This window comes from Musa acuminata, chromosome BXJ3-2 (genome assembly GCF_036884655.1).
Source record: "Musa acuminata AAA Group cultivar baxijiao chromosome BXJ3-2, Cavendish_Baxijiao_AAA, whole genome shotgun sequence".
In the NCBI taxonomy this organism is placed as follows: domain Eukaryota; kingdom Viridiplantae; phylum Streptophyta; class Magnoliopsida; order Zingiberales; family Musaceae; genus Musa; species Musa acuminata.
The window spans coordinates 21,313,195-21,325,577 of record NC_088350.1 but is presented as its reverse complement, the minus strand read 5'-3'; the positions used below and the strand labels follow the sequence as shown (position 1 = coordinate 21,325,577).

Genomic DNA, 12,383 nt, shown 5'->3' with positions numbered 1-12,383 from the left:
TCCTGCCACCGTGCCTGCTTTGGGGAGAGCTTCTTCTGAGTTTGGAAATAGCTCAGGGCGATGTTGTCTGTCCTCAGCACAAATCGCGACCCGAGGAGGTAGTGTCGCCAAACTCGTAGGCAGTGGATCACCGCTGTCATCTCCTTCTCATGCACTGGATACCGCCTCTCGGTCTCGTTGAGTTTGCGGCTCTCGTAGGCCACCGGATGACCTTCTTGCATGAGTACTCCACCAATAGCAAAGTCCGAAGCATCTGTATGGACTTCAAAGGGCTCTCCATAGTTTGGCAATTTGAGCACTGGTTCTTCCAGAACAGCAGCCTTCAGATCTTGGAATGCTATCTCACATTTGTCAGACCACTTCCAAGGCTGCTCCTTCTTCAGCAACTCCGTCAGTGGGGTTGCCCGCTTCGAATATCCCGCAATGAAGCGTCGATAGTAGTTGACGAAACCAAGGAAGGATCTCAACTCTGGCACCTTCTTTGGAGTTCGCCATTCCGCAACTGCTTGCACCTTCGACTTATCCATCCGAATGGAGCCATCACCGATTCGATGCCCCAAGAATAGGATCTCAGTTTGAGCAAAGTAGCATTTCTCCCTTTTTACGAACAAAGTGTTCTCCCTGAGAACCTTGAAAATCGTCCGAAGGTGCTTGACGTGCTCCTCGAGTGTTTGGCTGTAGACGACGATATCGTCCAAATAGACGACCACGAACTTATCCAGATACTCCTTGAATAACTGGTTCATGAGAGTACAGAATGTGGCCGGAGCGTTGGTTAAGCCGAAAGGCATCACCAAGAACTCAAACGCTCCATATCTGGTCACACACGTAGTCTTTGCTTCGTCGCCTTCAGCAATGCGCACCTGCCAATATCCCGACTGAAGGTCGAGTTTTGAGAAATACTTCGCCTTGCCCAATTGATCGAACAAGTCCGCAATGAGCGGGATGGGATACTTGTTCTTCACTGTCACTTTGTTGAGGGCTCGGTAGTCGACGCATAATCGGAGGCTCCCATCTTGTTTCTTCTGGAAGAGAACTGGAGCTCCGAAAGGTGCTTTAGAGCTGCGGATGAGACCACCGCTTAGCAGTTCACCTAACTGCTTCCTGAGTTCGGCCAACTCTGGTGGAGGCATGCGGTAGGGTGGTCTTGCTGGAGGCTTCACTCCTGGCTCCAGCTCGATACTGTGATCCACGCCTCTGCGTGGAGGGAGAGTCTTCGGCAACTCGGGTGGCATAACGTCTTTGAACTCTTTTAGGACGTTCGCCACCACAGCAGGTTCTTGAATGGCCTCCTCGTTGAGTGGCTCTAGCTTCATAGCAGCCACGAATGTCAACTCGCCTTTTCGCACCCCTTTCTTCAATTGTAATGCCGAAATGTGTTGGGGCTCCTTAGTTCCTCTCCGAGAGACGGGAACCACGCAGGGGTCATCGCCTCCCATCATACATAGGGAGTTCAAGAACGGCATCGGCACCAACTTTGCCGCGTGTATAAACTCCATTCCGAGAATCACTTGGAAGTCGTCCAGTGGCACGGCCATCATGTTGGTGTTTTCGCTCCAAGTCCCGATTTTGATAGGAACACCCTTCGCCAACCCGGAGATTCGCCTGGCCTCCGAGTTCACCGCCTTCATTCGGCTTGGGCTCTTCTCCAAGGTCAACCCAAGTCGTTGTGCTTCGCGATCGGCTATGAAGTTGTAGGTAGCGCCCGTATCCACCATTGCACGGGTCGTTTGGCCATTTAGCTTGATGTCCACATACATCAGCTCGCTACTTCCTGCTTTTTGTGCCTTCGTCTTCATGTTCTCCCCCACTTGACCCCGCATAGCGTTCAACAAACGCATTGCTCCCATTCGGGGTCCTTGCGACTCCTCGTCGTCGCTGCTGGATTCTGAACTGCTCGAACTAAGAGCAACAGCTTTGCCCTTGTCTGATCGGGGAGGGTGGATGGAAGCCGTCAAAGCATTGAGTGCCTGTTTCTGTGGGCACTCCCTTACCATGTGCGGTCCTCCGCACAAGAAACATCCTCCAGGTTTTGAGGCCTTGCCTTTTGGGTTCGGCCCTTTGTGGGAGTTCTTCTTCTTTTATTCGCCCCCGAGCTCCTTCCCTCGAGAATGTTTTGGAGAGCGATTGCCTGAAGATTGTTTCCTTCTCGCTGGGTCTTCAGAGGAAACAAAGTCGGTGAGCCTTTCTGCAGCAGCAATTGCCCCGACCACATCGGTAACATTCCTTCGATTTAGCTCATGTTGAGCCCATGGTTTCAAACCATCGAGGAAGCTGAACAATTTGTCCTTCTCGGACATGTCCTGTATGTCCAGCATTAGTGCAGAAAACTGTTTCACATAGTCTCGGATGGTGGTGCTTTGGCGGAGTTGTCTCAACTTCCTCCTTGCGACGAACTCTGTGTTCTCCGGTAGGAACTGAGTTCTCAACTCTCGCTTCAAGTCCTCCCATGTGTCGACTCGACACCGACCTCGTTGGATCTCTTCCCAACGCGTTCGCCACCAAAGTTTCGCATCTCCGTTCAGATACATTGTTGCTATAGAAACTTTGGTATCTTCAGAATCGGGCCTCGTAGCTCGGAAGTATTGCTCCATGTCGAACAGAAAGTTCTCGAGCTCCTTGGCATCTCTGGCCCCTCCATATCCATGAGGCTCAGGTGCCCTCAAATTTTGTGGCTGTGCAACGCGGGTGTTGCCTCCTCCCGCATTTAGTGTTCTTGTGAGCATGGCCACCTTTGCAGTAAGTTCCGCCACTACATCCTGTAAGTGTTGCACGGAGTCTTTGGTGTCATCAGACAGTCGGTCGACTAAGGCCTCGACCTTGTCGATCCTGGACTCCGCTTCCTCTTGCGAGCTCTCTACCCCAACAAGTCTTTGTTGGCCATGGTAGAGTTCCTCCATGCTCGCTTCCAAAACATCCAGGCGGGTTTCCGTCGTCGTGAGTCTCTCCTTATGACTCTTTTTCCCAGTTAGTGCACCAGATTGCGCTTCCTCCGCTCGCGGAGAGTTGCCAACTTCTCGCTCATCCTGTTCGCTGCCGCGCTCCTCGTGAGCGGCTCCAACAGCATGAGAGCGAGTGTGCACATGCAGCCCACCTGCGGTTGCTTGGGGCAAGGGTCCGGCTTGCCCCGTCTTGCTTGATTCGCCACGATGCTTTGCCGTGGCGAAGTTGCGAAGTTCGTTCGCTGTTCGATCGAAGAGCTTGCCCGCTCTGATACCACAATGTCATGACCTTAGCTGGAATTGCCTAAGGCGTGAGGCACCCTTGCGGCCAAAGACGCGAACTTAGCTTGCGTTGCCTAAGTCGCGAGTTACCCTTGTGGCAAAGATGCGAACTTAGCTTGCGTTGCCTAAGTCGCGCTTCGCCCTTGCGATCTTGCTCCGCAAGGATCAGCCCACTTTGTAACCTCTCGCAGGTCCCGAAGGACCTGTAAAAGAGAAAGAAGTTAGTTCGAAAGAACGAGCAACGGACAAGTCCCGAAGTCTCGCGAAAAGGGAAGCTTTACAAGCAATTCGACGAACACCCTGTGTGCACAAGAGAAAAGAGGGAGAGGGAGAAAAACAAGGCTTTCAAGGATGAACGAATAGCTGCAAGCCCACAAACAGCCGCTCACCTAGTCCCGGGCGCAAAGACAAGTTCCCGTAAAGGTCACGTGCGAACTTGCGAAAGAGATCTCAACGCCCGGTATATAACCGAAGCCCCATCCAGCCCTGTGCCACCCGGGGGGTTCCTGGGGTCTGAGATGGCTGACATTTTGGTGAGCGGAGGCAGCTCTCCGCTCACCTCCCGCGGCACGCGAAAACGAAGCTGTTTTGGGGCTGTTTTGCTCGGTTCGGTGAGCGGTCGCTTTGCAACGCTGCAGCTTGTTCGAACTTACATATTTACAAGCAAAATGGCCCAAAACTAAGAGAAAACATGCTGTCAAGCAGCTGTACATGCAGGTGTGAGCGACGAACGGTTCGTTGAACGGAGTTGTTGCGGGTGCGCGACGACCGTTCGTGATGATTTTTGTAGACTAGAGATGCATGATGGATGCAGTTTGATAAAAGAAGGTTTTTCATTTTGTTTTCAACTGAGTTGCATACCAAATGTTTGTCTTTTTTACTGTTGAAATGGCATCTTTTCTTTCTATTTACAGCTTGAAGGTAGTAATATTTGGCTCAACCTTTTCATATTGTTCTCTTTTCAAAAACAACATCAACATTTTTGTTGATTGGTGTTGATGGAGAACCATCTAGGTTTATAAATGATTTCAGAAGAGGTTATTCGAGGCAAAGAAATCAGTAAAAAATCATGAATTAGTAACCTAGAAACTCTAAGAGTTGTGTGAAAAATTGAAGTCTTTTGGTCTTTTTAGGTGTTAACCTTGGGATTGTACTTTTGTACTAAGTGCACTCTTGTATTAAGTATACTTTTTTACTTCTCAGCTGTGAAAACTTTCAACTGTGATAATTTCTTTAAAGCTATTGAGGTCTCATAGAAGTTACATTTTGGGTTTCTAAAATACATACAAGTTCCCTAGGAGGTTACTCCTGAAAATTATTGTCTTTATTGATTGTACTAAGACTCCAAAACCCTTATAGATAGTGGAGCTTGTCAATGGACGAAACACTTCCAATATGACTGAAAAATATTTGCATATTCTCTCTTCTAGTCTCTTACCCTCCTCTCTATCCTCACTCCTCTCTCTCTCTCTCCCTCTCTCTCTCTCTATTTCTCTTTATGTTCTACATCAATTTGGTCAGAGTATATCAATAAATCTGCCTTGCACCCCATTGGGTCCCAACTAGCAATAAAAGCTTTAATCAAAACTCACAGAGCCTTGCACCTCCAACGTCAACCCCTTGTGTATGGAGTTGGACTTTGGGGTGATTGTTCCTACGGAATTGGTGAACCACTTAGCTCTCGGTGCTTGGTAATTTTTTGAAAACTTCACTAATATTATTGTTACAAAAAATTATGTATTTCCTTATATCGTGATTTTCTTCATCTCTTCTTCCCCCATTTTTGTTTTTTCATTTATCACCCTTTTTCTCTCACAACTTTAACAAGAGTAGTATTGAACTTTAAAACCTAGAAAGTTGTTAAAAAACAAGGTGAGAGAACAACTTGAATCATTACACCTTTATCTTGTGCATTGCAACAATTAACAACATCATTATCAAAAGGCAATTTGTTGATAGCATTAGAATCATGACTAGACGGGGTGAAAACTAACCTATTCTTGATGATTCCTAAGACCAGTACACTGAGGGAGACACCCATAGGACCAAACTAGTATATAACGACACAATGTTGAACTAGTTGTTTGATCAAATGATCCAAGTCCTGGGAGATCTTCAATGCATTGAAAACAACCCATGAATGAAGTTGAAGAGTCACTTGAGCAACAAGACCATTGCATTTAGTTGAGGATAGATTTTACTGGCCTTCTTTAAAGCGAGATGTTGCTCGACTAGTGTCACTATGTCACACTTGTCAAATTGTCAAAACTCGCAAGCACAATACTGGCCTATATACCTGATTACTCATTCTGTACTCATTATGGCTAGATATGAGTTTAGATTTTTTTCTTGGACTTCCCAAAATATCTCGTGGCTATGACTATTCTGGTTGTTGTTGCTCGATTTTATAAAATGACCCACTTTAATCTATGTAACAAGACAAACAATGCCTTATACATTGCTAAATTGTTCTTTCATAAAGTGGTTAAGTTATATGGTTTTCCCTCGACCATAGTGTTAGACAGGGATGTGAAATTTGTTAGCTACTTTTCAAAAATTTTGTGAAAACTATTTGACACAATATTGAAGTTCTCTTTAGCCATTCACCCTAAATAGATGGTCAAACTGAGATTGTTATTTGTTCTTTGGAAAATCTTCTTAGATGTTTAATTAGAGAGAAACTGAAAAACTGGGACTTAACCTTACCTATGGTAGAGTTTGCATATAACAGTGATTTAAAAAGCGCCATGCGTCAAAAAGCGTCAAGGTCCAAAAACGCCCCAAGCGCTAGGCGCTCGCCCGAGCGAAGCGAGACGCTAAAATATAAAAATATATAATATAATTAATAAATATAATTATTTAAAATTTTAAATAAAAATATGCTATTAAATTAAGAAAATCTAAGATACAAAATCACAATGTCACATTAACAAAAAGTTTCAAAATTCAAAACAATAAAATTTTACATAAAAGTCTTTCATTATAATCAATATTATCGTTATTTTCACATAAATCATCTTCATTGAATTCGTCATCTTCTTCTTGTCCTTCGACTCCTTCCTCTTTATCAAAATATGTTTCATTCTCTATGTCTTCAACAATAGCAGGAGCCGAGCTTGATGCTTTTACACTCATTTTTCTTTTTGTCATCTGTCTTGTATATGTTTGTAATTCTCCAGCATCTGAAGCTCTTGCCACATCTCCCTATGTCAATCTATTATCTTCAAATACAAGCTTGTTTTCGGCATCTTGCAAGTTAGCACCAATTTCTCCTACCAACCACTCATTTGAATCATTAATATCTTGCAATGAGATTGAATCAATTTTATTTTGCAAATCATGACGAGCCTTCAAAGCTTGATTATACTTTATGTAAACAAGATCGTGCAATCGTTGATGTTCCAACCGATTTCTTCTCTTCGAGTGAATATATCATATCATATAATTTAAAAATATATTAATACATCTATCTAAATAAATAAATTAATTAATTAAAATAAAAATATTTAGTGATCCTTACATGCTTAAAGACACTTCAATTTCGCTTACATCCCAAAGCACTATATATCAAACTAAGTACTTTGATAGCAAATTGCTGTAAGTTCGGGGTGAAATTTTCAAATAGACTCCACCATTCAACTGCAATATTTATGTTATTATTAGCAATAATATAGTAACATAATATATATGAAATTAATTATATCAAATTATTAATACCTGGAGACGTAGTTGTCCTGGATCGAACGACCATTAGAATTCCAAAAAGACCTTCGGCATTTTTATATAAACATAATTCATGAATAATATTATCTTGAACCTTAAGGCTGGGAGCTAATCTTGCAACGTACTGATATAACCCATCAAAAACTTCTGCATCAAACCCAACAGATTTAATCTTATAATAGAATTTAGGGTTCAAATAATATCCTGCTGCATGTAAGGGACGATGAAGTTGACAATTCTATCTTTCGTCAATGATTGTAAAAATTTTCTTATATTTTTCTTTATTTTCTTTAAAAGACCTTTTAATCATCTCCTTTGCTCTATCCATAGCCTCATAAATATATCCCATTGCAAGCTTATTTTTATTATCCACCAACCAAAGGACTCGAACAAGAGGGCCCATTTCCTTAAATGTATAAACTACATGATTCCAAAAGGATGACATTAAGATGATATTAGTAGCCCTCTTGCCTTTTGCTTCTTTTGCCCATTGGCTTGTTACCCATTTCTCAGAGGTAAACATGTTTCTTATATTATGTTTTTGACGATGCACGCTCTGTAATGTCAAGAATGAAGTAACAAATCGGGTGACACTATATCTCACTAATTCTTTATTTCCTGTAAATTCTCCCATCATATTCAAAGCCCCAATATGATTATAAAGAAATCCAACAACAAAAATTGCCCTTTCTAGGGTTTTCTTGATGTCTAAGATCTTTTCAATATCCTCCAACATTAAATCAATACAATGTGCTGCACATGGAGTCCAATATAAGTGTTGTCTTTTTGTTTCAAACAATTTACCTGAGACAAAGGATAACAAAAATGATAAGATTTAAGAGTTTAACACATTTAATTGAAGATAAAATAATTAAAAAATTTAAAAGATGAATATTATCGGCTAATACATAGTTGCTTCTATTGTCGGTTATGATTTGAATGACATTTTGTTCTTCAATTTCTTTCATGAAGTTGTCAAGTAAATTATATATCTTATCTCCAGATTTTATAAAAGATGAAGCATCTATTGACTTCACAAACATAGTCCCTAAAGAGCAATTAACCATAAAATTAATTATACTCCTGCGCCTTCTGTCAGTCCAAACATCTGACATAATAGAACAACCATATGTTGCCCATGATTTTTTATGACCCTTTAGTAAGTCATTTGTATAATTCAACTCTTTTTGCAATAATGGGACTCGCATCTCATAATAACTTGGAGGTTTTAATCCCGCACTATATCTTCCAATAGCTTCAATCATATCTTTAAAACTGTCTAAACGAGTTGTACTAAGGGGAAGATCAGCCTGATAAAAGAAGCGAGCAATATGCTTAATTGTTCTTCCTTTTATTTCTTTATCATAAGCATCACTTATATTTGTTTGTCTAAATTTTGAGTCTCCTGCTTGCCCTTGTTGCTTCTGGGATCCTTGAAACATATATAGATCCATCGGTCCTTTTTTACCCTTCTTAGTACTCATAACTTATTTTTCTTTTTTGTCGTATACTTTTTTCTCACTTGGGTTAATACTTATAGAATAATCTTCTTCTTCATTCCTGAGATGTTCAACATTATCTTATGGTAAATTCCCGTAAGATTTATTCTTTTGTGTCTTCTTTTCATTCATATAACTCAGCAACTCTTCTTTTACCTCAGGTGGACACTTTTTGCAAGCTGCTGCATTCTTGAAATTTTCTACTAGATGTTGTTTTGCACGAAAAATACCACTTCTAGTAGTTTTATCGCAAAATATACAAGTCACTGCATTAGGATCTTTCGAATCCTTCATATAATTATACTTCCATGCAGGATCTTTTTTTGATACCATTGGAGACTCTATTGAGTTGCTCTGTACACTTGCTATTTATCCTGAAACCTAACAATAATTTTAAATAAATAAAAATTAACAGTATTAAAATCAAAATAATATATTATTAATCTAATAAATATAAATACATTATTGTTAACAGTATAAAGTATACTGTTAACAGTATACTTTCGAAAGAGGAGAAGAAAGAGGAGTGTAAGGGAAGACCGAGGGTGCAACGACAACGGTAAAAGTGAGCAGCAGTAACGAGAGTGGCGAGCGGCGACAATGGCAACGGTGAGCAGCGGGAGCAGGAGTGGTGACAGCGGCAGCGGCGAGCGGCAGTGAGCTGCAGCAGCGGTAGCGTGAACGTGAGTAGGGTTAGGGTTGGGCAGCGACAGCTAATATCGGTGCTTTAGTTGGTTCGATTGAACCAACTAAAGCACCGGAGACCAAGCCCAGGCGTCGGGTGCTTCGCCTCGCCTCGCCCGAGCGCTTAGGTGAGCGCCTGAGCGCCTATTGAAATCACTGGCATATAATAACCAAGCCGCTTCACCGGAAAAAGGCCCATTTGAAGTTGTCCTCGGCTATATTCCTTGCATCCATTGACTTTGCACCCATTCCACTTAACTATCGTGCCTCTGGACTAGCCCACTCCTTCGCTTAACATATCCATGATTTGCATGTTGAGTCTAGTTTTCAATTTAGAGTCGTGGTATTTTTGAATGTCCTCTATCTATCAGTGTTCATTCTTGATGATCGCCTTATTTAGTCCTTCTAAAGCATTGACTCTCCCATAATACAGGGATGACATAGAGACCATTTTGATGATCGCTTTATTACATATACTACTATCATCCCTTAGTACTTTCTTATTAAGTGACGTGATCGTCCAACTTCCGATGCTACTTGGGTTACTTTGGAGGAACGTCGTGACTTTGCACCAGTCTTATTAGACCAGTACCTTATAGACTTCTCTTTGGGATCAAGTTCTTTTCCACTGAAGGAGAACCATCTAGGTTTACAAAGGATTTCAGAAGAGGTTATTCAAGGCAAAGAAAATAGCAAAAAATCATGAATTGGTGACCTAGAAATCAAGGTTCACTTTATCGATCTAAACCGATGTGTTGGTTGGCCTATGGTACGATATGTATCGTTCGATACCGACATATCATGTGTTGGTATGGTGGGGCGTACTGATGACACGGAATATGGTTGAAAATTACTTTGAAATTTTTTAAAAATAGAAAAAAAGCTAGATTAGGATTTTTAAGTTGGAAATAAATATAAATTTAGTATAATTTTAGCAAAAAAATCTAAATTAAGAAAGAATAGTTGCATATATCTTTTTTGGGCTTTGAGAAGTAGCTTTATGGTACCGTTTCAGATCATCCTTCCATTGATATTGAATTATTTACAAAGAAATGATTTGAATTGTTAGATTATTTGTTAAACAACTTAAACTTTAAGATTCAAATGAATCAAGTAATTGATTAATGGATATGTCTGGTTCTACCACCAAAAAGAATGATGAGACTTCATAAGCGATGGATCGGGGTCCTCGATCCTATGTATTTGTATACTAATTTGATATGTTTGTCGGACCTAATCCTGAAATTGATCCCATAATATAGTATATCGATACACTGTATGTCATTGGTTCATCAATGTGGTGATTGTCGTAGTTTAGTCATCGTGAACCACATGTGTCCGAGGTGACTCTTGAGGCAAGTATGATTATGGCATGTATTGGTGCGGAGTATGGAGAATGTTGGAACTTTTACTTTCTCCATTGATCTGCTATTCTATATTATAAGATCAGTCATAGTACTGTTGCTCGGAGAGAAAAATGACCAACTATTACTGTTACTCGGAGAAGAATGACTAATTATCACATCGAGTTTCATGATCTGAATTTTAGGTGGCATGTGTAAAATACTACTCCTCGATCCATACACCTCCCTCAAACTGTGTAGATGTTACCATTGACTCTTTGGCGTTGTCGCCATCGTCGGTCAAGACACTGTTGTCTACGTCGTTGCCATGTCTCTAGACTGTGTGGGTTGGTGAATTTGATTGAGAAGTTGTTTATATATCTTTGATTAGAGAGTTCTTCCTCAACTTAGATGCTAATACTTCATAATTAGTCTCTCAAGCTTGATCCAATCCATAAATTATAGCTTTGTGAAGTTTTAAGAGAGTGCAAATGTGAGAACGAGAGACAGGAGTGAGAAAGAAATTGAGAGAGTATAAGAGTTTAGTATAAGAGTTTAAGAGAATGAAAGGGGGTGAAAGAGCGGTAGGAAATGGTTTAAAAACCCATTCAAATGGATATGACCATTGGAAAGGGTTAGATATGAGCCGTTCGTCGGTAACGGTCGAAATCCGATCATTATCGACTGGTATAGGTTGAATTTTGATTATTATCGAGTGGTACAAGCCTATGTACTGATCAGTAATGGTCGGATTTCAACTGTTATCGAGCGGTACAAGCTCGTATTGGGCGATATAGAGCCTCTTAGTATAGATCATCTGGTACAAAGTGGTCCACATGTTGGTCCCCTATTGGATTGGTATGTACCGCCCATATTGGGCGGTATATCGCGGTACGACGATCCCTACTAGAAACTCTTAGAGTTGTGTGGAAAATTGAAGAATCTAGGTGTTAACCTTGGGACTCTGCTTTTGAATTAAGTGCACTCTTATATTAAGTGCACGCTTTTACTTCTCAGTTGTGATAAGTTTTTTAAAAACTATTTATGTCTCATAGAAGTCATATTTTGGATTTTTTAAAGTCATACAAGTTCCTAGTCACTCTTGGAATCATTGCTTTCATTGTACTAAGACTTCTAAACCCCTATAAATGGTGGAGTTTATCAATGGATGAAACACTTCAGATTTGAATAAAAACACTTGCATCTTCTCTCTTCTGTTCTCTTGTCCTCCTCTTGAATCTCACTCCTCTCTTGCTCTCTCTCAATCTCTCTCGCTGTTCTACATCAGGTGTACTGTTGTTTTCTTTTCCAAACAGTCTTGAACTGTTTTTTAAATATCTGAACAGCCTTCTTTCGACCTCGAATTGATTATCTGCCATACATGAAGTCTTGATCATGTCATTTAGGCACAGTGAAATTCATTGGAGTATGCAAAACAGCTATATATAGGCATCACAAAAGCACACAGCTTTACTTCGCAACTTTGGATTATGTTTGAATGCATATAGATTACTGGGCCACTTTTGCCACTGAAAACTGCAATACATTAAAATTTTCTAGTCATCGTGGAATGATGATGTGTAGTTTCAAGTTTGTATATTAAATTAATCTATTGTAAAACTATGTATTAGACTATCCCTTCTTGGAACTCTGCTATAAGTAAATAAGGGGGAACATGTGTTTCCTGTATGAGACATGCTATATACTGTAAAAAATAGAGAAAGAAAAAAGAAACATGTTTATTATCTGAGACTGAGTACTTTAATTTTGCAATGCTTGTGCAGGACTCTCCTCATGTCCATGCCAATGCAGCAGAAATTCTTTGTGCCATTACTCGATGTGCCCCTCCAGCGCTTTCAGCTAAAATTTGCAGCCCAAGGTAAACATGACCTGATTTCTATATAATGTCA

At 40.7% G+C, this 12,383-nt stretch overlaps 1 protein-coding gene across 2 annotated transcripts in view; it reads left to right on the top strand.

Moving 5' to 3' along the window:
• LOC135631348 (uncharacterized) overlaps positions 1–12,383 on the top strand; it is a 30,548-nt gene that overhangs the window by 10,189 nt on the left and 7,976 nt on the right. For both annotated transcript variants that reach the window (XM_065138947.1, XM_065138946.1), the window contains exon 9: positions 12,258–12,352. In XM_065138947.1, the coding sequence (XP_064995019.1) occupies positions 12,258–12,352 (95 nt within the window). The remainder of the gene's footprint in view (positions 1–12,257; positions 12,353–12,383) is intronic.